Below are 25,250 nucleotides of genomic sequence, written 5' to 3' on the forward strand. Positions count from 1 at the left end.
TGCCCCACTTTCTGCCTTTCAGCACCCGCAGAAAACGCATTAAAGCTCGGGGTGCAGGTGCCCATCCCTCCCGCCGCAGGGGCCGGTCTGGAGGGGGTTTCTGCCCGGCCACCGGAGGCACCGAGCGGCCCTCATGGCAGAGTGGATGGACAGCAGCGACAGCCATGGCAGGACAGGGGCACTGAGAGCCCACTAACCCTTTCTATTTATTGCAAACACGGGCAATATCTTTATTCTTTATTTGTTTTTCTCAGTGAAAGCCTCTGTATTAAACTTCCCTGGATGTGCACCTCTTGTAAGGTACCTCTTCCCAGACTGGAACAGCGCCAGGGCACACCGCAAACACTGCCGAGGGCCAGAACAAGCCGCAGCTACCCTGCCCCTGCAGAGGCCATCGCTGCTGTCCCCGCTGCCGGTGTCGCCACCGGATCGGGGCTGGGACAGGAGCGGATGAGACAAGACCAGACCCGCCCGCCCGAGGCAGCGCGCGGCGAGCGGCCCGTCCGCGATCCACGGAATCGAGCGGCGGCGCCGAGCGGCGATTGGCGGCGCGCGGGCGGCCCCGCCCCGCCCCTCACATGACCGCTAGCGAGGTTTTTGTCGCGCCCGCTCGCCCCGGCCGCTCGCCGTGCCCCGGTGTCCCCGCCGCCGCCGGCAGCAGCAGCACCGCCACCGCCATGGGCCCGGGCCGCTCCGCCGCCTCCTCCTCCCGCGGCCGCCTCCTCCTGCCGCTGCTGCTGCTCGGCGTCTCTGGTGAGCGGGGCAGCGCCGGGGCCCGGGGGAGGGGAGTGGGTCTCGGGTGTCCCCGCAGGCTCGCGCCGCTCCCCGCCCCGTCACGCGCGTGACGCGGCGCGCGGGCACCGGGGGTCCCGGGGGGATCCTGGGGCCGCCTCGGCTCCGCGGCACCTTCAGGGGGCGGCCCCGGGGCGGAGGCGCCGCTGCCGCCCCCCCGCGCCGCCACCCACGGGAGGGGAGGGGACAGCGGCGGGGCCGGGGAGGCCGGGAGCCTCGGGGCGCTTCCGCCCAGGGCCGGGGCCCGGCGGCCGGCACCGCGGGCCCACCCGCGCGGCCCGGCCCGGCCCGGCCCTGCCCGGCCGTTCTGTCAGCGCTCCTCGGCGTGGGGCCGCGGGCACGGCAGCGTCCGTGCCGGGAGTCACCGCGTCGGGAACACAACAGCTGGGAAAAGTTCTCTTGAAAGGCAGAGGGGATTTAACGCCCGTGTGTCTCGAGATGGGAATGGTGGAAGCGCAGTGAAGGCACTGCCGAGCCCATGTCTTGGGGGTCAGCTTGAGCCGTAATCACGGATACAACACGTAAAATAATAAAAATAATAGACCCCGGTCTACAAGCAGCACATTGTTCAGGTGCTGTGTTCATGCCCTTTGGTTTACCCACTGTGTCACCAGAAAGCTGATGCTTACTTCAGAGAGTCAGAATTCTAGGTTGGAAGGGGCCTCAAGGTTCAGCTGGTCCAGCCTTTCTTGGCAAAGACACGGTCTAGACAAGATGGCCCAACACCCTGTACAGCCAAATCTTAAAAGTGCCCAGTGTTGGGCAGTCAACACTTTGCGATTATTAGTTTGTCAAGTAAATAGATTATAAAACATTCTGTCAATTTTTGCCAGCTTTGACAGCTTTGTGGTGTGCTTCTATTTTTGATGCTTTTTAGAAATCTAGCTATTCTTTTCACTCTCTGGTAAATTGGATATGGTCCTGACATAATTTACTGCTTTGTGATGAGCTGTCCTCTTAAGTGGTTCTAGAAAATTAAGAAAAATCAATGTCTTAATAGCTGATAATCATATCTTACAGGTTTTTTCCAGTCCTATGCAGTTGAAGTAGATATAAAGGATGCTTCTAATGCTACATGCCTGTATGCAAATTGGATGATGAGTTTCTTGATAACATATGAATCAAACAATGGTGATTATGTAAGTATTTAGGAGTAACTCTTGCTGAGAACTGGATTTTGACCTGGATTAAAATTTAAGCTCTTTTACCTAGGGTGTTTGATTTCTTACTTTTTTTTTTTACTAAGTCGGTTGAGAGGAATATTCCTATATAGTCTTTATAAAGTAAAGAATAAGTTCTCAGTCATACAAATTACTGAAAGTACTCTGTTGCTCTTACTTAAATGATGTACACAAACTCACCAAGTCTAACCAGTATCAGTGTAGTTATGTTCTTAACCCAAGCAGTAAATGTAATTGCAGCTCAACATAATCAAGATTTACAGCCAAGTTGGAGTTGTACTTTTGTACTTGAATCTGATACAGCTCCTTTCTCAGGCAGGTGTCAAGGAGTCTTTACCATAATTTTCCAGAATAACCTAAAATAAACTCACTTATCTTGTGCAAGGTTTCAGCTAACTCCAGCAAGTTTATAAAGTTGTCATGGGGAAGAGCTGCATGTGAATGCATTTTTAATTCCCCTTTTCTTCTAGAAAAACACAACCCTGAATTTGTCACCCAATGCGACACACAATGGAAGCGTCTGTGGCAATGACACACAGGCTGCCCTTCTGGCAGTGCAGTTTGGAGAAGGTCATTCTTGGAGCATTAACATCACAAAAACCAATGAAACTTACCAGGGAGACTTCATCACACTGACCTACAACACCAATGACACAGCTGTGTTTCCTGATGCTAAGAGAAAAGGTAACATTCAGTTCAGAATCTGACTTGCAAAGCAATCTCAGCCAGAAGTGTCAGACCTTGTGTACCTGACCTGGCTTGGCTCTTTCGAAGTAAGGAGCAATCCAGGAGTTAGTAATGAATGTAATGAGTTCTGTACCACGTGCTGCCAGCTGCTGTTCCTTGTACCTGCCTGCTGGGTAACAGTGCAGGCCAAATGGCTTCACTGGATGTGTAATTCCTGTAAGTGGAAGAGAAAGAGAAGGATAAACAGCTTTGATCAGTGAGGTGGACAGCAAGCTCATGGAAGATTAATTTTAGTGGGCACTGCTTGACCTTCTACCTTGCTAAGCAATACAATGTTAGGCTGTGTATTAATGCCTACTAATAATAGAACTATTTTCTCCTTACAAACTTAAGTAAAAGGGTTCACCTTTATTATGGCTTGTCTAGTTCTGTAAGCTTGGTTACTCCTAGCTTTACTCCTAGCATTACCTATCACTTCAGGTCAGGACATACAGGGAGAACATTCAGGAGAGCTTAAGATTGTTAAGCTTAATTATCGCTTAGTCTTTGTCTTATGAAATTATAGAAAATGTAACACTACCTCTAAGTTCTTGTAGTTCATAATGCATTAAAATATTTGTGCTTATTTGTAGGACCAGTTACTGTTCTTATGAAGGATCCTGCAGGTCCAGTTCAGCTGAATACTGTCTTCGTGTGTCACAATTACTTTGTTATTGAAGCAGAAAATATAAAACAGATTTTCTGGAATGTTACTGTGCAGGCTTTTGTTCAGAATGGCACAGTCAGTAAAAAAGGTGAGCATTTCAGTTTGTGAAAGAGCTTTTTTGTATTGCACCTTAGTGCAGGGAGCAAAGTCCCATAATAAAAAATCCACCAATTATAAGATGTGTTGTATTTAATAATATCCATGTAAATATCCTCTAGTATTTCTTTCCTTGTTCCTGGAAAAATAGCTTAGGAGAACGGATTTAGTAGTGTGCTGTACTATTGATTGTTTGCCTGCCAAGGTGGGATTCTTCTCAAGTGTGTATTCCAGTAATTGGGGTATTAAAAATAAGCACTTCAGAGCTACTGTTGCTGAGTAAATCCTTTGGGTTTGAGGGGTTTTAGCTGACTGCCTTCCACTTGCAGTGGTGGCCTCTGCTGTTGCATTTGAGTAGTCCAGAGCCTGTTGTCTCATCTCATAGCTCAGGAAAGAGACAAGCACAGCATCCTGCTGCATGTAGCCTAATAGGGTCACTTACTTGGCTGACAGCAAATACACATCACACTTTTAAAACAACTGAACTGTCTTTGTGTTTTGCTTCCATGTGTCAGAGGCAAGTGGTACTGAGTGTGGATTTAAAACTGAGTGTTACAGGATTTCTGAGAATAAGTGGCAACTGTACTTTGAGTAATGGGACTTCAATAAAATTTCAGTAATGAGATGGTGATTAAAATGTCTTTTCAGAGACTAGATGTCCTGCTGATAGACCTACTTCTGCACCTACTGTTCCACCTACTATTGCCAATGTAACTACTGCACCTACTGTTCCACCTACTATTGCCAATGTAACTACTGCACCTACCACTACTGCGTCTCCTGCTCCAACTCCTCCCAAGCCTGTAGAGAATCCAGACACAGGAAACTATTCTCTTAAAAGTGGAAATAAAACGTGTTTCCTGGCAACTGTGGGGCTGCAACTGAATGTTTCCCAAGACAAGGTGCTTCTTTTTTCTTTTGAAGAGTAAAAGTTGCCGTAGTTATTTGGTGTGAAATCTGAATGCAGAGTATTGCTGTGTGCACTGCTGGCTGTCTAGAACTGCTTCTAAGTATTATATGTAGCACCTCTCTGACATCAGAATGGTTTTGTTGCATAATACAGGTATTCAAAAACCTTACATGGATTCAACAGATCTTTTTATTTGGAATACTTCTAACATGATTAAAAGTCTGGAACTTCCTTAGCTGTTATGGCTCTTATTCCCTGCAGATATTGTCTTTCCCCTCAGAGGGTAGCCTGTTGTGTTTGGGAACGAAGTAACACTTCTCGAGGAATTTGTTTCAGTACTGCCAGCATGTAAATTTAACTCAAACAGCCTTGGTTCCACAGCAGCCAAGCTCAGCTCTCCCTGCTGTCATACTTATGACAAGCTCTTCTAACCCAAAACTGTTCCTGACTGAGACAATGTATTCCGAAGGCAGCTGAATGTCTTTGATGTGCTTTGTCTGTATTTCAGCCTCTTCTGATCAACATCAATCCAAAGACAACTGTCGCAGATGGTGCCTGTGGTAACACAACAGCCACTCTGAAATTGAATGATGGAAATAGCACACTGATTGGTTTCACATTTGCTGTTGTAAGTAACTTCTTTTATTTTAAACTAAATTTATCATTTAACAGCATGCATGGTGATCACTTACAGTAAAATCCTCCTGTTGCTTGCTGGTGGTTGGCTGTTCCCATATGGGAAGTGTAGCTGGCCAGCTGAGTGCCTCAGGACAAATGGAGAACTGGGTTAAAGTGGTAGAAAATATAAGACTGGTAAATGTGTTGGCTTTTGTAAAGCATGTGTTCTTAAATTTACAAATGCAAAATTGCACACTAACACTTGGTTCTTGCTTCTTGAACAGAAAAATGCGAGTGCAAGTGTACAGAAATTTTATCTGAGGGAGGTGAATGTTACTCTGCTCAACCGTCTGAATGGTTCTGGTAAGAAACAGTATCTGCCTTAAACAAGGGTAATACTTTATTCACTATCTGCATCAAATAATTCTGGCTTTTCTTCAGTGTTGCTCATGCTTACTGTTAGCTCCTACTCTATGTCTAGAAGTTGGTATGAGCAAAAATAATAAGCAGAAATGGCTGTAAGAGTTACTTTAAACAGTGTGGGAGCACTCTACAATTCCTGAAACTTCTGCTAATGGAGTCACTGTAAATCAGGAGGGCTTCTTTATAAGTCTTTTCAGTAATGTAATTTTTTGTGGTGTGAAATCTAATTGTACCAACTTCGAAGCTTTTTTCCTAAACCAGTTGTTGTCTTCTTTGTTTTAAGATGCTGCTGTATCTTCCAACCACTTGTACTCTCACTAAAAAAAGGCCAGTCCTTCAGAAGCTAAAGTATACCTTTTTCCCAACAAACATATGTTCTCTTTTTTTTTTTAATTGCTTGTCAGAGCTACAGCAATTAAAGAGCATTAAAGCTAAAGCACTTGCAACTCTGCAGCACTGAGATCAGTGGAGGTATAAGGAAAGCCTGATGTCATGTACATGTGAAAGAGAGGTTACTGTAATAACTTCAGGTTTTGATTTCTGGTTAAGCTGATCATTCCCACTTTGCACTACTTTGTTTTTCAGACTAGTCAGTATTGAAGTGTTGGCCCCTCTAGATTCAGCTACTCAGTCTTACTGTATTAGCAACTGTCTTGCATTTTAAGTGAACATGCAAATTCTTTCTTTTTTTTTCCTTCTTTGTTTAGTCATTTCAAGTGCAGATAACAACAACTTAAGCAAGTGGGATGCTTTCCTTGGTAGCTCTTACATGTGCCGAAAAGAGCAGACCCTTCAGATTAATGAAAATGTTCAAGTACATACTTTTAATCTATGGATTCAGCCATTCCTTGTGGAGGCAAATAAGTTTGCTACAGGTAAGAGTTATGGGTTTTTTTAGTGATGCTTGCAAAATTCTCACTTGCTAAAAAGCACCAGCATTAGGTACAAGCACTTTATCTCAGAAGCTCTTGTTCCAATTTTTTAAACTATGTTTAGATATACATGGAATGAAGAGAAGTTCTGAGAGTGACATTCAAGTTCAAGCAAAGCTTTGTTCTCACTTAAAAAATGTCTGCTAAGTGTGTGGTTCTTCTTCACAAAACTTGAATGAACTAGAAACACTGAATAGGGACTTAAGGGTTGCTGTGCAGAATAGGTTAGAAGTTACTTGATAACATCTTGACTTACAGCATTTGTAGCTCAGATATGTAAGAAAATTGGACAGAACTTTTGCAGAAGTTGACTTTGGGAATACTGTTAGGTGTTTTGTTTCTTTTTACCTGTCAGTCTGAGGAATAGGAGTGTTGGGGAAGAATGAACTGTCAGGACTTCCTTCAGAGGCAGTCTTGAGTATCCAGAACGAAAGAGATCCTGAAATGTTTGTTTGCTGCAATATCTTGATCTTGTCTGGAGAAAACTGAAATGTCTTAAATTACCTCTTAATATTTAGTGCAAACTGGTCTTTGTGCTTAATGCTAATACTTGCAGCACAGTCTTATTGGACTAGACTGATCTGTCGACACATAGATTGAAAAGTTCTGGTTTTAGACAGAAGTAAGATAACTCCAGATGTGTGTAGGATAAACAGTTTAGTCTTTCTAAAGAATTAGGGACCCATTTCACTCTGTAGTTAAAGTTGCAGCTAGCTTTCTTCTAGTTATTTTATCTGTGTAACATGTATTTTTTCTGGATAGAGTTTTGATACCAAATCTAGGTCACTTTTTATCCTTAATGAGTGAAAGTTCCAACCAGACTTGCTTTAAGTATGAAATAGATAAGCCTGGTTTGTGAATGTAGAAGAATGGCTGCTCCCTTGGCTGATACAGATCTTGTGGACAGGAAAACTTGTACACCCTTAACTTGCTGTAGGTTATCAATGCTTAAATTAATTAAAATGTTTAAATATGCTAAATGTATTGATGAGACCTCTGCAGTTCTTTCTCTCTTAGTTTAAATAATACTTGATTTTTTAACACCTTCATATTAAGGAAAACAGATTTTTATACCACACTTGGCAAGTGTTCTGTCTTTATTCATTCCTTATTGCAACCTTTTTCTCACCTACAGCCCAGGAGTGTTCGCTGGATGATGACAGCATTCTAATCCCAATTGTAGTTGGTGCTGCACTTGCTGTCTTGATTGCCATTATAGTGGTTGCTTACATAATTGGCAGAAGAAAAAGCTATGCTGGATATCAAACTTTGTGAATCTAAGTGTGATTCCTGTTACAATTTCACTCTAAACAAAGCAAGTGCAAGTTCTGAAGTCCAAAAAAGACCCAAAACTTAGGAGTAATTACTAGCCACAGCTAATTGGAGTTGAGAATAAAGGGAGAATGTTTATCTCAGATGAAGCAGAATTACACTTTGTTTTCCTGCCCTAAGAAGACCATGTGGGTTTCATAGCTGTCTTGAAGATGTCAAATCCTGGATGAGTTGCTAGGCTAAGGATTTTATCTTGCAAAAGTCCTAAAGCTTTTAGGATTTATTTCTGCTTTTTACAAATACTAGCCTGAAACAATAACACGTTCTGAACTGATGTGCATTGGGCATCTCCCAGAATAGCATAGAATTTGTACTTGCTTCTCTCCTCTGCGTTCCTTAGTTGTTGTTGTAATTGTGGGTTAAGCTGGCAGCATTAGTCACTCTGTTGACTTGTACAGTATTTAACAAGGATTGTCTAATGCCCAATAGCAACTTCGTTTTCCATAGGATTGAACTTCAGGCTGGTGATTAAGCGATCTCTGGAAGTGGCAGCAGTAACTTACTTGCCTTTGTTAGGATTTCAGTAATTTACTCCTGCCTTGGTGTAATTTCAGGAATCATTCCTATACAGTGGCTGTACAAACAAAATGGGTAATTTGCCAAATGGTGAATATATGGGAAGACTTCAGTGCCGTTTCCAGATGCTTTCAAAAAAAAACCTGTTAGGCACTGAATTCTTTGTTATACCTTGGCAATCATCTAAAATACTCACCTAAGGCAGACTTCTGCTAAATTAATGCAAGCTTTTTTTTGCTGGCATCAGTTTAAAGGGAATAACCTTTCTAAATATTCCAGAACTTTAAAGTGCACTTAACTTCATACCATACTCTGCACAGAACTGGTCTGTCTTGTTGCTTTGAATGACCTTTAAAGATGCTTTCATTTAATGAGCCAGTATCTGTTGTTGCAGCTTGAGCTGTTTTTAAATCTTCATCTTGAATGGTTCTCTGCCAGTCAAAGTTCACATTGTAGCTGCCCGCCATTGGCACTCTGAATGTTGAATGTTTGTGTTGGGTTGTTTGCAGTGTAGCATTTATTAATGTTAAGAATGCAAAAGCCAAACAAGTCTGAGATGGACCCACAACACCTGTTTTTCCTTGCTGTATGAAAAGAATAGGTAGGTTAAAAAAGTGCAGTGCAACTGGACTGTTCTTTAACTGCAGCTCTGTAGAGACTAACCCTTGATGCACAACTTTGCTCTGGGCTCCTTGTGCATATTCTTACTGCATGGAAAAAAAAAAGTCTTTTAGACTTTTAGATAATTGTGGCTTTTTGCATATGTCATAACATGAGCTGCCTAAGCTAGTTATTTAATGTACATAACATTGTCTCCCCATTTAGAATGAGTTTAGCCTGCATCAAAGCTTCTCTAGTGTTTTATTACTGTTCTCTAGGGTTGTAGAGATGTCTGTGGCATGTTTGTATACAAATCATAAAATACACTTCTTTCAGTAATGGTTTCGTTTGGTTTTTTTTTTTTTTGTAAAGACAGTTTACTCTTGACACTAGCCAAGGAAGCATGTATGGGTGGATAATGCTTACTATAGCTTGTAGTCTACAGCTTGAATTTTGCATCAGTTACTGAAATGCATTTTAATGAAAGTGGGGAACTGCTATAAGTTTAATCATGAAACAAGCTTCAAGACTTACCATTTTAATTTTTAAAAATGGATCTAATGACTTTCATATTAATATATCCTCAAATGCAGAAGTTCATATAGATTTTTTAGCTTTTTTTTTTTGTGAGTGATGTTCAGTGGCGCCAGTTAAACATGCATCTCTGTTAAGGAGTAATCATCACACTATTCTTCTGACCTTGCAAATTTTTGAACTGTACAAAATTTCCAAGTGATAAAATAGAAGATTCATGCAAACTGCTTCCTAAAATCAGCACTAGAAATACCATTGCAAAAACCTGTAAGTACATTGGCTCAGAGTTTTAAGTACTCCTAGACTGATGTGCAGGTAACTGGTTCAAAAAACATCAGTTTCACCTGACTTCCTGTTGTTATAAAACCACTAGTTTTCCTGTATGTATTGCTCCATAGGGAACTGTCAATCTGTTTAACCTGTGCTCTAAAAAATAAAGATTGTTCTATTTCTTAAGGAAACTTGTTCACATTTTTTAACTGATTTGAAAACAGACGTCTTGTATTGTCTTTTTTTAAAGAAAATAAACTCAATGAGTAAGGTGAACTCTAATCAGTCTGTATCTGAGATTCTGTTACATAGCTGGTTTTGTTCTGGTCTGTGGAAACAGCATTTAAGTTGTGGATGTATTTAACGCCTGTGGATGTGGAATATTAATGTGTGTAATCTATTACAGAGTGTGGTTGGTTTTGAACTTATACACAGTTTACTAAATATTGTATTCTAATGTCAGGGTTTCTGATATTTTAGATTAAAGATGTCATGCTAATAGTCCTCAAAAGCACCATTTCTAGCCAGTGAATGATGGGATTTAGGTTTTGGAAGGGGCATTTTGTTTGTTCATTTGTTCCTTGTTTTGGTTTTTTCTTTGGCTGGTTTTTAAATTTTTTTTTTTTTTTTATTTACCACAGTGTTCTCTCTTCCTTAGCATATGTTAATAAAACACAAACTTTGGGGCTGTTAGTTGAATCTCATTATTGGAATTAAAAGGGAAGGCAGCTTTTGTACTGGGCCTAAAAATAATTTGGGCCAAAAATTTCTGACTTTTTTGAATGGAGACACATTCAGCCACATCAGTTGAAAAAGCTGTTCCTGCTGGCCCTGCTGTGTGTTGGGCTGCAGTTACCAATTCTGCACCTGAAGACACCTCTGAAGCTTCTAACCACTGTACGGTAACCATACCTGGATAGATGTGTGCCAGCAAGGATGGAATGTTCCTGGTATGAAGCCTTAACCCCTTTTTCACCCTGGGAATTGCCTGTAATGGTGCCACAGTGTGATGTGTGCTGCAGCCATCTCCTTCCTTTGAATAAGAGAGGGAATTTCTGTCACTCCTGCTGGGCACCTTCATCCTTAGCAAATCCATTCATATTTAGTGTTAGTGTTTAGTGACCCATTATCCAACATCTAGCAAATTGTCTATGTTAATATTTAGTGAACAAGATGACTAAATATCAAATGTATGTCTCTCTTTAAGGTGTTTAAATATTTTCTCAATCAGAATTTCTTGAAGTAGCTGTATAAGGTACATAGTTCCTTTCATCTTGTTTTTTTTTCTTTTCCTTCCAAGTGTTGCTCTACTTGGCATTAGGTGCTCTCAGATAATCTGAGTTCAGTATTTTCAGCTGTTGAGCCTCCACGTGTTGTTCTCCTTGCTCTTAGTCAAAGGCTTGGTATGGTATTTCAGGGAGGGGCCATGGCAAGTGTGTGCTGGACTGTCATAAGCTAAAGCAGGACAATGCATTTCCCATAATTAATGCTGATTCAGTGAAAAACAGCAGCCAACTTTTGAGGAAGCGTTGACTCTGTGTGTGATGCTGTGTCCTCATTAAAAACTCAAACAAAATCATTTTACCAGGGGTGCTGCCTTATGAAATGCATCTAAAGCAGGCACTGTTCCAGTGCTGGAGAGCCAGGCACGGCCTCCTGCCTCACCCCACCCCTCCTGGCGCAGGCAGGTGGAGCTCTGCTCTCCTTGCAAACAGCTGCGGTGCCAAGCCCTGCCCCCGAGTTGGAACCTGGTTCCCAGCATGGTTTGCTAATCATCGATGGGTGTTTGTACCAGCAAGGAGCTCCTCACCTTTTACAAGCTGTGTGTTAAAAACCACTGTCGTGTTACAGATGTCTCTTCCATTTTCCCCTCTGGTGTGGATTTCAGTGAGGTTTGTCTAGTTCTCAGCTGAAACTAATAACCCTTTTACATGGAAAATAAGGTTACCCACCCCAACAGAGCCTTCCAGTGTTTTCCACGCAGTGCCCAGAGGCACATTTATCTTGGCTGTCTCTTGCAGGTCTCAGTAAGTTTCTGCTTTGTTACTTGGGTTGTACCTTATGCCTTCATGTCTAGAACTCAGAGGAGTACTGGTGACTCCAGGGTTGGGAAGACCCCTGGACAAGGCAGCACTACAGCAGTGTGGGGTTTTTGTTGCTTTATTGCTGCTAACTCTGAGGTGTGATCAACTAATGCATGCTCAGACTGCTGGTTTGTCCTCACATTTCTAATCTATCCTCTGCTTACTAGAGGAAGCTGAAATTAAATGTACAAATCAGAAGTATATTACCAATATAAAGGATGTGTGAAGTAGTGGGGTTTTTGTTGCTTTATTGCTGCTAACTCTGAGGTGTGATCAACTAATGCATGCTCAGACTGCTGGTTTGTCCTCACATTTCTAATCTATCCTCTGCTTACCTAGAGGAAGCTGAAATTAAATGTACAAATCAGAAGTATATTACCAATATAAAGGATGTGTGAAGTAGGATGTATTTAAAGAAATCAATCTTTCCATCAATTCTTTACTCAATACTGATTTTACTTTACATGCATTATTTTATCTAATACAATGTAATTTCTCAGAAATGCCTGTTTGCTCCTTGCTTTCTTTGGTTTCTAATGCTTGATTTCCCTTACTAATTTATTCTCCCTTGCTTTTTTTTTTGTTTTGTTTTTCCTCTTTCTGCAGCTGAAGAATGCATTGCTGATTCTGACCTGAACTTTCTTATTCCCATCGCAGTGGGCGTGGCGCTTGGATTCCTTATCATTCTTGTCTTTATCTCTTACATCATTGGAAGAAGAAAAAGTCGTACTGGCTATCAGTCTGTATAATCTCTTCATTCCATCTCTGTTGCCCACCTTCCCTGTTCTTTTCCCTTTCCCAGACTTCCTGGCCTGCTCCTTAAAAAACAAGAAAAAAAACCAAATTAATTCAAGGTTTCTTTATTTAAAAAAGTTCAAATCACTTCATGGCAGAATAACAATCACTTCATGACAGACTAACATGCCATGAGTCTGAAGATGAGTTGCAGAAGCTACTGTATGACTTTGGAGAAAGTAAGTGTTCTGAGGACCAGAGAATTGAACAGAGTTGGTGTGTCCCTGTGGGAAATGTGATTATTTTTAGTAAAGAAGACATCTACAAAACTTTCTGTCGTTTAATCTTTTTGTACAAGAAAATTTCTAGATGCCTACAGCTTGTCTTGGTTAATGCTACAGCGAAAACTATAATTAAAGGTGTGAATGCTGTGTCAAAAGGGACTGTACATGCAGTGGGAAAATGAATACCCAGCTCTCAACAGACTTCTGTTGGGAGCTTGGCATATGGCTGTTCTTATGAATCAGCCTGAATTTCCTATTCCTTCTGAATGTAAAAGTAGTACCTGATCTCACTAATACCCTGACATAATATGAGAAGAACATCTGATTCTTCTCGTGAATTACTTTGTTTAACATCCTATGGAGAAGCTGACTGCTAATGTAAGTTGAACAGCTTTGCACTACCCTGGTGTCTAATTTGCCAAGATAAGGTTCAGGTCTGGAGAACTTCAGCTACTCAGAAAAGGCAACAGTCTGCTGAAGGAAATGTCTCCTGTGCTATTTTGTTGAGCTCCATTTTCCTTTTGTTCCGAGCTCAATTGTGAGATGAGGGTGGGAGGCTGGAATTTCACTGGCTGCAGTTTCTCTCAGCTTTGATTCTGAACATAAAAGAAACTACACAGCGTTGGTCCGTGTGAGGACCCAAAGTATTTTGAGAGCACTCAGGCTGGCTGAGAACACAGGTTGCTCAGAGATTCCTGCAGTTCCTTTGGACAGCTTGCATAGGTTAACAGGGCATCACTGAAAAGCTGTGATCTCTGAAAGCAAGTGGAGATATGAAACCTTTCAGGTCTGATAGAATTAATCTGCTTTTAACCTCCTCATTATTGCTGTCTCAGTGTAAGAGCACAAACTTTCCAGCATGAAGAATGCTGATCATAAAGCAGGAATGAATATATGTGTAGTGAAGAAAGTGACTTCCAAAGGAATAAGAGCATCTTTCCTGTTTGAAGATGCTTTCTTTGTTATTAGTGCCATACCTTTGCAATTCTATGTTCCATATCTAACCTGTATCAAAATCTAATTTAGTCATTGTGGTTGTGTTCTGCTTCGTTCCCATCGGGTCCGTGTTGATGGAATGAAAGAAGCCTCTTGCTCTTCAGACCTTCTTGGTCCATCTTGGCAAAAGCCTTTTGTAGCCAATAAACCCTGAGGGCACACAAAGTTTTGTCCTCTGCAGCAAGTGTTTACTAAAGTTGCTTCAATATTTAATCTCCCTGTACATTGACCCTGTATCCATGTTGTGGGGGAAGCACCTTCAGTAATTCACACACACAAAGGTGACAGCGCTGATGTTTAAGTAACTCACAATAGCTGTGTATCCAGGAAAGGGAGTTTTCCAAAGAGTTAGTTCTGATGTTTGAGAAATACCTGTGTATTCAATTATTCTTGTCCTCACAGTGACCAAAGATACACTCTACCTGATTCTGACAAAAGTGATTCCATAGTACAAATGGGCTCTTGGAACAAGTTGTCCTATTTTTATTTTTTTTTTTTAGGAATGTAAATCAATGCTGCTGGACTGTATGCTTTAGGTTTGGTTGTCTTGGTCTCTTGTATCGTACCTTTGCTCTTGCAATACTGATTTCTCTGCCAGTGTTAAATCGAGTTATTTCAGGTGGCATTTTATGAGTACACCCACTTGCCAGTGTGGTGCTTCTCTGCCACCAGCAGATGGATCACAGCTATGTTTTCATGCTGAGATTGCAGACTGAAGTATTTAATATCACTTTTGCTAGGCTATCTTAGTGAAATGTGGTCATTTCCTAGATGCAAACACATACATATATATATATATAGATATTGTATATACATAGAAAGTATTATTTTGAGCTTCAACAGAAGTCAAAAATTGATCCAGCACTTTAAGGTTGTTGCAGCATGAAGAGTGGTGTGTAAAATTTTCCAGATCTTAAAATGACTGTACAAATATGCTGACAGCAGAATATGTGTATGGAAAATAAAGTTAATTAATATGTTTATTAAGCTTTGTTTCAGTGTAAGTAGACATGAATGCCATTTCTGAGAGCTTTTCCAGAGGGATTGTCAATGTGCTTGGATCTGGATGTTTGTGGAGAACCAGAAGCTTTTGTTTCTAAGCTATTCACACATTTACATCCAAATCAGTTGATTTTTGTGTTGATTTGGTCAAAGCATGGGTCTAGCATCTGCTAAAGGACCTCCTCTTCCATCAGAATCCTTCCAACAGACAGATAGGGAATAAATATTAAATAAAGCTTTATCTTGGTGCTAGTGTGAAGGCTGTTAATTTGATAGCATGAGACACAGTGAGTTTGGTTTCCTTTCAAGACCCCACAAATACAAATGCTTTAAAAGAGCTAAAGGAATTGGCAGACAGAGAAATGCTTGTGGGTTTAACTTATTTCTGATGTCAAAAGCAGAGCCACTCCCCCAGCAGCATCCTCCTTGGCAGAAGCCAGTTTCTGCTGGTCAGAAGATGCCCTTGCAGATAATTTGTGCAGGCAGAATGAATACATTGCCCTGGTTCTATCAGTGCCATCTGGATAACGACAACTGAACAAAATTAGTTCCTAAACTACCTCTGGTTCAGGTATTTAATAGTTCTTAATAAATCCTTTTTGCCAGATGGTTGTGATGCTTGGTGAAGAGTGAGTCTTACTGTACTGAACTCTTTGGCCTGGGAAAGTTTATCAAGTGCTGAGAATTCCAGGATATTGTTACATGCTGCTTGGAAATTCAGTCCCTAACTGGCAGCACAAACTGCATCTCTTAACACCGGTGTTTCAAGAGTGCCACCATAGAGTTAATTTTACTGTAGTCACTTTATTTTAAATAGAAAAAAATCACTTCTTAGAGACTGATATAGATCAGGAAATGACAGCAGATGAAGTTCCTTGGCTATGGATGTAGGACAAACATACCATAATGCCCCTGCTCAGGCAGTAATTTTAGTAAGTGTGCTTTCCCAGTAGTGCTTTACCCCAAGGTGTCCTGTCCTGCTGTGTTTGTAGCTCCCTGCAAGCAGAGTGCAGCTGGTCTGTCCCATCGAGGGAGGCTCAGGCTGCTCAGGGCAGTGCACCCTGTGCTTCATCAGCCTTTGGGGGTGACAGACTGATGCCTTCACTCACCCCATAACTGACCCCTTTACTGTGAGAGGACTGAGCATTTCCCTGCATTTTGCTGCAGCATTACAGCTGGGACCTCTCTGGAACGGGGAAGAACAGGTCTGAGAGCTTTGGGCACTTCTATGCCCGATCAGGAGGCACTGCCAACCTATGAGGTGTGACAGGAGAGCCCCTCTCACTCATCCCTGCCCAAGAGACGGGGTGAGGATTCCTGGGGCAGAGAGGAGTACTGGAGTGAGGAGGGGGGAGGGAGAAATGCATTCATCTTCCCACTTCAGAAAGGAACAGCTGGAAGGGTTCAAGGGCAAACGATTTTCTGTGGCCTTTGCTCAACACCTTGGGTGTGATCAACAAGCTGTGTAAAATGCTGCACTCAAGATGCTTCTGGGGCTGGAGATCCTAAAATGCATTTTGAGAGCTGACATTTTCACTTTTCCACTCTGTTATTGCAGGAATAATCCAGAATTTTTGCTGTTTATTATTTTAACAAGAATGGTGCTAATAAACTGCCTCCTTTTTAGCTTTTGCCTGAGAAATGCATATAAAACTATTCTAAAAAAATAAAATTTAAAGCCAGGAAAGATGCATTCCACAGAGATCACTCATAAAAGACCTTATGAAAGTAGCATTTGGATACCAGAGGTTTTTTTCAATCAAAAGTGAAATATTTTGCAGGTTGTCTCCCCAGAGGAAAACTTCTAATATTTACTAATAATGATTTACATCAGAAGATGAAAAATGTGGATCCACGCTCCATTGTATCTTATTGGTTTCCTAACTATGAACAAAAATAAATTAACAATAATCTCCATGTGCCTGTTTTTCCTAGCAGAAAAAAATGCTGTCTTGATGCTTTAAAAAGGAAAAAGCCTCTGATTGACTTATCCTAAGTGCCTGGAGTTGGCAGGGGCTACTTCCCAATGCTGAGTGTGAAGATGATTCGGCCCAGGAAGCGGTCGCTGTTCAGGTCGTTGATAATTCCTTTCCCATTCAGACTGCACTGGATGGGGACCAAGTAATTCCTCTGCACATCTGTAAAGTGCATAGCCACCAGTGGGGAGGTGTAGTTGACCTGGAAAGAAAGGAGATTTAAGTGTAATTTTTGAGGGAGCAGACAAACAAGCAGGGCTTTTATGTTCAGTAAAATAATTTGTAAATGGTTCATGGTTCCAGCACGCTGAGCCTTTCTGTGCCTGTGCCTTAGCAAGATGGATCACTGCACATTGCCTCTTGGGGTCATTGCCCAGGACAGCACCACACCATGGGACTCACAAACGCTTTCTGCTGTCCTAAAAACCACACACACACTCACACACTCTTACACACTCACACACACACAGAGTTACACACACATTTAGTTACACACTCACACACTGTTACACACACGCACAGTTTATCAGAGACAGAAATAGAGCTCTGTAATCCCACAGCCCGTGGCCTCTGTCCTGCCCACATCTGCCCAAAATAGCCTGACAGCACATCTGGAGCCTGTGCAGCAGCTCCTGCCCTCCCATTCCCAAGGAAGCAGAAAGAGATGCCAGCCCCTCACTCACGTGGGTGAACTTGCCATAGTAGGGATAATACATGAGGTCAAATGTCCCATTCCCAGGGTAGAAATCCACTGACCTGAGGTGAGTCTCATTGCCTTTCTGTGAACAGCAAAAAAACAGAGGCACACACACACATAGGACACAAAATACAGCTCCCCTCAGAGCTTGTCTCAGAGCAAATGTCCCTTGCCAGCCCCTGGCAGTCACTGCCCTGCTTCCAGCCAGGGGAGAGTGGAGCTGTGGAGCCATGGGCAGGGTTGCAGTTTGCTGCCTGCTGATTCTCTGCTGTGCCTTTGCTCTCCAAGGCAGTGATCCAGGAGCTGCCTGAGCAGGGGGAACCCTTCCTTCACCCCATTGCTGTTGGCTTGCAGGGTGCCCCCAGGACTGAGGATGCTGCAGAGCAGCTGGAGACAGAAATGAGGAGTTCCCACATCTTCCCACTGAGCTCCAGGCTCCAGCTGGGAGCTGGCACCCAGCCCACAGGCTGCCCCAGGGGCTGAGCTTGGTGGTGCCCATGAGGCTGCAGGAGCAGAGTGGGAAGCAGGAGAGTGGTGACCTCTGTCACTGTCAGCAGATTGGCCTCCGGTTGTGCCCAGACACATGGGCAGCTCTGGGTCCCGTGGGTGTTTGGGGCTATTATGAGGACAAGCTGTGCTGAGGTGAGGTCCCTCAGGAGGAGATGTTTGTCCTTGTCCCCAGCAGGCTGCAGGGCACAGAGGAAAGCAGTACCTGCACTTTGCACTCCACGCTCACGGGGACACCGGCACCAGGGCGGTAGCCTATGATCTGCAACAGCAAAAAACATCCATGCTGGTGTGAAATGCAGTGCCAAGCACGTGCTGCCTCCCTTCTCCAGAGCTTAAACCTTTCTGGGTGCCAGCCACATTGCTCAGGACAGGAGCTGTGTGTCCCTGCAGCAGGGTCTGCACCCCACACCGTGCAACCTGCCCATGGCTGAGGGCCAGATTGCTGCCTGAGAGCAGGGGCAGAGCAGAGGACACAGAGAGGGTCTAGACCCCCTGGAGTAACACAGCCTCTTCCCCATACAGTTCACATCCTCCCCATGCTTATTTTCCCAGCAGTGAGCACTGAACCACCATGCTATTAAACTTAAATTAAATTATAAGAAAATTCCCATTGTAAAGCATCTGGGGTCTGGGGTGTTCCCCTAAAGCTCAGTTCCTCATGAAGAAGGGACTGGCAGAAGACCCCCCAAGCACTAAGGCCTCAGCAAATCAAATAGAACAAGTTTTATAGAGTTTTTTTTTTCCATGTTTTCTAGCAGATATGGCCTGCAGGTTTGGGGATTCTAGTTCCCTTTCCCCCTGGGCCTGAAAAGTGAAGGAGTTTCAGTCCCTGTGTGGTGTTCATCATACTGGAATGCCCCAAAGGAAGGAATGAAAAAAAGCAGCTTTCTCTGTACCCTGTTCATCTTCAGCAGGATGCAGGGCTGGCCTCTGGAGTAGCCAAACGTTGGGTCCTGGATGCCAGAGCAGTTCTGCAGCAGCGAGCGCTTGAACTGGCAGGCCTTCTTCTCCTCACTGTCACTCCCCCCTTGGATGAAGTACTGGCCTGGGACACACTCAATATTCTTCTCCTCCTGAACTTTGTCATCATAAGCTGGTGGAGACCAACAGTGTTGTATTTGTGGGGTTCCCAGATGAAGGAAGGAATGATGAATCTGAATCCATGTTCTTAGAAGGCTAATTTATTATTTTATGATACTATATTATATAATAGAAAGCTATACTAAACTATACTAAAGAACAGACAAAGGATACTTACAGAAGGCTAAAGGATAATAATTAAAAACTCATGACTTGCTCTTCAGAGTCCAACACAGCTTGGCCATGATTGGCCATTAAGTAAAAACAATTCACATTAAACCAATGAAACAACCACCTGTTGTAAACAATGTCCAAACACATTCCAAAGCAGCAAAACACAGGAGAAGCAAATCAGATAATTATTGTTTTAATTTTTCTCTGAGGCTTCTCAGCTTCCCAGGAGAAAATCCTGGGCAAAGAAATTTTTCAGAAAATGTGACGGTGACACAACACACTTGTTAAAACCCCCTGAGACCTGCACAGACCCAAACTCTCAGAGAACATCCACATGTCAAGGGCATTAGGAATACCGTGGAAAGGCAAAGCCTCCATGACCTTGTGAGCGTCTTTTTCCAGATGTGGCTCATGAGGTGCCCAGGCAGGAGACCCCTGCACTGCGTGCATGTATCCATGGATAAAAACACCCTCCCCAAGTCTCCCAGGGTGACACAGAGCTCACCTGCTAGGAAGTGGTGCATGTTGTCCACGTAGGGCTGCCACGTGCTGGGCTGGGAGACGTTGAAGGCAATGGTGAAGCCATTCAAGTATGGTCTGATCATCACTCCTGAAGAAGGAGACAGACTCTGGTAAGGCAGATGCAGGTGCAGCATTCATGGGCTTGGGCTGTGTGCTGCAGGGCTGGTTCATGTGACTGGGCTTGGGCTGGGCACAGGCATGAGAGGCAGTACCAGATCACAGATCATCTCTCTCCTCAACCCGCTGATCCCTCACCTTCATTTCACCCCCAGAGAACACCATACACATCAAAATATCCCAGAAAACGTGGCAGATGTGGAGAGCCTCAGTAGTGTTGTGGGTTGGTGATGGGCTTGGTTTGCACAGAGTGGCTGCTGGTCCCCTGTGTCCCCAGTGGGCAGTTCCAGACAAGGAGCAGGGCAAGGGGCCCTCTTCCCCACCAACACAAAAACATGGGGAAAATGCTGTGTCTGACACAGGGAAAGGATTTGCTGAACATTCTCTTGCCAGAACTCCCCCAAATAATAATGCATAAAAGCAACTCTCAATTTGCATTTTATTTTGAAGGCATGAGGTATAAAGAGCCAGCAGCTGAAATGCATCAGCATCACCTATGAAATACCTAAACTTGGCTTTTGCCTTAAGAATAATGATAACAATAAGCAGTGCAATGAGAATAACAATTAGTATCATCAGGGTGAATGCTTCTCATGGGGCTTTTTAGGATGTCTGTTCCTGTGCAGAGAACCTGCAGCTCTGCCAGTGCCCTGAGGTGAGAACACCCTGTGCTAGGGAGGGCTGGGTGACTGTAGGAGGGCACAGCTCCAGCAGGGCTTTGCCTGAGGTGCTGGCCATGCCATTTCGGTAGGACATGGGTGGCAGAGGTGCCATCTGGCTGGGGTACATACCTGGTGGGGACACACGGTCCCGGTACCTGGGCGTGTAGGGGCTCAGCGTGAGCAGCATCACATACAGGCAGAAGGCAAACATTCCCGCCAGGCACGTGTAGAAGATGAAGTAAAACAGTAAGATCAAGCCTGCAAAACAGACAGGCATGCTGCTGTTAAGGCAAGCAGAGCACATCCCGTGGGATGTGTCCCACAGGGATGCACAGACGTGCTCAGCACGGCGTCCTCTGCAGCCCTGAGTCCGTGCTGGAGGTGGGAGCTTGCAGCCCAGCCCTGCACACACACTCTGCTGTCTGTGGCTGCAGCACTGCCAGCTGCTCCAGTGCTGGGGTAGCTGCTGTTTGGGTCTGTGTCCCTTTTGCTGCATGGCCCTTCCCAGAGCTGTGTCAGGAGCAGGTCTGTGTGCCCGCCTGCCTCAGCTCTCTCCAACAGATGAATCCAACATTCCCTCCTGCCCTTCCCACCCCCTCCTGGCACGGTAACATGCAAAGGTACCCAGTGGCTTCAGCCGAACTCCTGATGGGGCTGTGGGGTGATGCTCCTGCCCTGGTTCCTGCCCCCTGCACGGGAGGGACCCTGTGCAGGCAGCATGGCTCAGGGCTGCAGCACCACTCACTGTTTCGTGGCCCAGACGTTCAGGGAATGGGTTTGTTTTTCCTCTGGACCAGGCTGTTGGCTGAGGATGTCTCAAGAGGCCAGAGCCTATGAATAAAACCCAGCAGCTCAGAAAGCAAAGTGAAGCCCTAACCCAAATATTTCCCAGGAGAAACGTTGCGGCAGCTTGGAGGGAGCCCTGGGAACACAGATGTGCTCTCCTGCAGTGCCTCTGCCAGGGCCACCGTGCTGGGAACTGCTGGGGCTGTGTCCTGCTGGGGGCTGAGCTGGGGCAGATGGGCTAGCACCGTGCTGGTGGCACAGAGGGGACAATGTCCAGCCCTGCCAGAGGGATGCTGGATGGTCCCTCTGCCCCAGCCTGGAAGCAGAGCTGGTGCTTGTTGGGACATCTTCCCACTATTGCTCCCATTTTCGTGTTTCCTGCAGTGCAGCAGGGAGGAAAGCAGCCTTTCCTTCACCAGCAGAGAGGGGGTGCAGCCTTTCCCAGGGGCTGGGGCCTGCAGTGATGACCTTGTGGCCAGTTGTCTCCCTGCAGTTGGTGAGTGCAAGTCCCCTGAGGCACCCATTTCAGGGGACACCTTTAAAGCCAGCACAGGGGAGCAGCCGCAGGCTGGGCAAATTCCCTCCTCTCCACCCATGAAATGAGAGTGGAAAAGTTCAGCTCCACTCACCTCCAAATGCTCTCACTTTAAAATAAATTTTGATTTTGGTAGTAGCTTCTCCTGCCCCCATGTAGAGACAAGTGAGCACACGTGTGTGCACCAAGGGCACGTGGGGGGTCACATAGCACAGCACAGTGACCCCAGGGGACAGGAGGACGCTGCACCCACCCCAGTGCTGCCAGCACTGCCAGCAGTAACCTGCCAGGGTCACAACCACACCACACTGAGCAAATCCTCTCACAAGGATCTTCTCAGGACCTGGAGGAGCCTCCAGAAAACCAAACCTACACCACTAAGGACTCACCCTACTGCTCCCACACTTTGGTCTGTGCCTTCCCATCCAGCAAAGAAGCAGAAAAACTGCCCTGCCTCTGTGGCCAGCAAAGGGCACAGGAGTGCAAACATGAATGTCAAGGTCTGTCCCAGACTCATGCTGGCAGGTTTTCAAACTCCTCTGGTGCTGGTGGGCAGCTTCCTTTGTTTCTCCCAGTTGCCACCACAGGCTTTGCAGAAGACGCAGAGCTCTTGGCAGGGGCATGGGAGGGCTGTGGGGTTTGTGGTGCATTGCCAGTGCCAGCCAAGGGCTGCAAGCACCCAGCAGCAGCCCCTGGTAGTTCACAGCCTTACACTGATGGATGTGCAGGTGCCTCTGGATCAGGCTGGGATTTTCCCTCTGCCAAGGGGGCTGGATGCTGGCAGAACAGGGCTGCAAAGATGGGTGGCACCATGTGTGCTTATGGCACCTTGATTTTGGATCAAGCCTGCAGCAGCACTGACCCCACAGGCTGCTCTTAACCACCCTGGGCACCTCCAGACTCAGCAATAATTTTTGCAGGGCACATGGATGTGGATAAAGCAGACAGGGCACTCAGAACCATCAGAGCTGGCACATCCCAGTGCACTGGCTCTGGCAGCACTGTGGGCCCTGCTGTGGGCACCCTGTCACTCCCTGGGGGCCGTGGGGTGACAGTGCTGACCAGCCCTTCCCTTCCATTCCCTTTCTAGAGCCGGGCTCGTTCAGGCAGGGAGGGCTGCTCTGCCCCAGGGTGTGCACCCTGCACACAACACCTGCCACAGCCCAGGCACTCTTCCCCACCAACCTGATGGCACCAAAGCCACTGTCCCAGGGGTCCCTGATTACACAGGCAGGGGCAGGAGTGCTGGTGGCAGCAGGGTGCACAGCTGCAGCACACTGACCTGCAGCTCCCCTGCTTCCTCAGGCTCTACACTTCTTTCTGGGACACAGTCTGGGCAGCCTGAAATCTTTGCTTTCACACTCTCCCTCAACATTCACCTCCTTCTGCATGGTTTTCTGCTTGTCCTCCTCACTGGTTATTTATTGCACTAGTTAGAAACATTTAACACTAAAGAAATGGGCAGGGGTGGTCAGTCCAAGCTATCAAGGACACTGACAGGCAGGTGAATCTGTTGTGAAGCAGAAAAGGCAACAACCCCCAGAAGAGGGGCTTGAGCAAGGACCTACCCCAGCTCTTGGCTGTTCTCCCCAAGCATGTTCTCTCCTCCGGGTTCCACAAGAATATCTTCATCTCCCCAGCCAGGTCTGCCCAGGTTTTGCTCCCCATGTCTGCCTTGGGCTCGTCCTTCTCTCTGTCAGGATCCTGGACCTTCTCCTCATGCTTATTTTCCTGGAAGAGTTGCAGAACACAACCCCCACAGGCAAGCTGAACTTCTCATTGGCCAAAAATAAATGCAAAAGCACTTAATATCTGGAAATGTTTCAAATTTCCATTTTCCCATCATCACTCTTGAGTTAAAGAGAGGCAGTTTTGGCTGTTCCAACTTAAGATCACTTAGAACCCAGCATCCATTTTTCCATTACATGTACGTCACTGCTGTCACACTGGGCACTGTCTCCTTGTGCTGGCACTTACAGAAACTCATCTTTTTCCACCTGCATGAACATGACCAGAGAAAACCTGTGGTCTGGGAAGGCTGGGACAGTTCCCACACTTCTGCAACATCTCTGAGTTCAAGTGCACATTCTCTGTGCTGCCACAGATGATAGCAGGCAGCATTATTCAAGAGATCAGCCAGCTTGTTTTCCTTGGCGTGTGAGCAAGAATTCAGCCTTTGAAGAAATCCCTGTGTTGTTACTCTTTTAATTACACCGCGTTCCAGGGAAAAGCATCTCCCCAGGTTGCAAGACTTTGTATTTTGCCTAAGGGGTGAAAACTTGTTTGTCCAGAACTCGGGAACTCAAATCCTGTGCCTGGGCCAGAGCCATTTGAGACACGGAAGCCGTCCCTAATTCCCCTTGGATCCGGGCAGGTCTCCAAACGCAGGCCGGTGGGAGAAGGTGCTGACCTTGCTGCCAGCCCGGGGCAGGGCAGGCACGGCCGGGGAGAGGGCGATGCTGTCCCCGGGACGGCCTCGGCACCTCCGGCGTTTCGGGGCGTTCTGCTGCCGGCGGGGCTCAGCGCCCGGGCCGGGCCCCGGCCGGACCCGCGGCCGCTCCGGGGCTGCTGACCGGGCACGGAGCCGCCGCTCCGCGGGACCGCCCCGGGGTCTGCGCTCCGGCACCGGCACCGGGCATCTCCCGGAGCACGACCCACGGGTGTGCGACATTTGCAAGCCGTGGGCTGCCCCGGGAGAGCCGGGATGTGGCCGGCAGCTTGGCGAAAGCCTTGCTTGGAAACGCCTTTGAACTGGGGACGAGAAATTGAGCTCTGCTCAGACACACAAATACTGCAGCACAGTGAGAATGGGGGAGAATAGTGCCCCCAAAACCTGTACCCTGGAGAGCCTGGGCAGAGCTGGGGGTTGTAAAGCCTCCCCATCCCGCTGGCTGCCCTGATGGGCCGAGCGAAGCTCGGTGGGGCTCTCTGGGAGCGCTGCTGGCAGAAAATGCCCCCGGCTGCCGGCAGGGCCGGGGCAGCGTCGGGCACAGCCCCACAGCCCGGGCTGGAGCCCGAGCCGAGCAGCTCCTGCCTGGCCCGAGGGGCAGGGAACACGGGGTACAGGGCCGAGAGCAGCGGGGTTTGGAGCTGGGGAGCAGCAGCCCCAGAGCAAGGACGTGGGACAGGAGGTGTGGGGGCTGTGTCTGCCAGGACATGCACAAGGGAACAAGTGACCAGCAAAGACGGGGAAGAGGAGGTGTTCTTCTTCCCACTCTCCCCATTAAATAAAAGAGCTACCAGGAGATGTTTTGGAAACATTTCTTCAGGCTGCCAGGGCAGGGGACACTGCCCAGATGAACTCCACACTGGTGCTTTGTGCTGCACTGGGGAAAGGCCTTTGAGTCTCATACCAGCTTCTCCTGGAGGCAGCAAGAGCCCACACTCAGGAGATGCTGCCCATGCTCAGGGCTGGGGGGGATATGGGGACAGCTTCCCCTGTCATGGGGCCTCCCTCTGGGAACTGAAGGATGCTTTTGTAAGGAGAGAAGTT

The 25,250-nt window shown here is 46.0% G+C and overlaps 2 protein-coding genes across 3 annotated transcripts; one reads left to right on the plus strand and one right to left on the minus strand.

The window, feature by feature from the left end:
* Nucleotides 1-578: 578 nt before the first annotated feature.
* Nucleotides 579-14,683, plus strand: LAMP2 (lysosomal associated membrane protein 2). Of its 2 annotated transcripts, none has more exons than XM_066559252.1 (9): nucleotides 579-753; nucleotides 1,813-1,931; nucleotides 2,444-2,657; nucleotides 3,293-3,454; nucleotides 4,111-4,364; nucleotides 4,881-5,000; nucleotides 5,275-5,353; nucleotides 6,121-6,288; nucleotides 12,288-14,683. In XM_066559252.1, the coding sequence occupies exons 1-9, from the start codon at nucleotides 579-581 to the stop codon at nucleotides 12,428-12,430; spliced, it is 1,434 nt and encodes a 477-aa protein (XP_066415349.1). In that variant the 3' UTR covers nucleotides 12,431-14,683. The 2 variants fall into 2 exon arrangements, with proteins under 2 accessions (XP_066415349.1, XP_066415350.1); XM_066559253.1 differs by lacking the exon at nucleotides 12,288-14,683 and adding an exon at nucleotides 7,475-9,879 and having other exon boundaries at nucleotides 595-753; nucleotides 6,121-6,282.
* ATP1B4 (ATPase Na+/K+ transporting family member beta 4) lies at nucleotides 12,091-24,428 on the minus strand. The gene is made up of 8 exons (XM_066559796.1): nucleotides 24,168-24,428; nucleotides 23,326-23,488; nucleotides 20,566-20,694; nucleotides 19,641-19,745; nucleotides 18,778-18,974; nucleotides 18,084-18,140; nucleotides 17,358-17,453; nucleotides 12,091-16,876 (listed from the first exon to the last, which is right to left on the minus strand). The coding sequence occupies exons 1-8, from the start codon at nucleotides 24,426-24,428 to the stop codon at nucleotides 16,715-16,717; spliced, it is 1,170 nt and encodes a 389-aa protein (XP_066415893.1). The 3' UTR covers nucleotides 12,091-16,714.
* Between the last annotated feature and the right edge of the window lie 822 nt (nucleotides 24,429-25,250).

The sequence above is a fragment of the Molothrus aeneus genome, chromosome 14 (assembly GCF_037042795.1).
Source record: "Molothrus aeneus isolate 106 chromosome 14, BPBGC_Maene_1.0, whole genome shotgun sequence".
NCBI classification, from domain to species: domain Eukaryota; kingdom Metazoa; phylum Chordata; class Aves; order Passeriformes; family Icteridae; genus Molothrus; species Molothrus aeneus.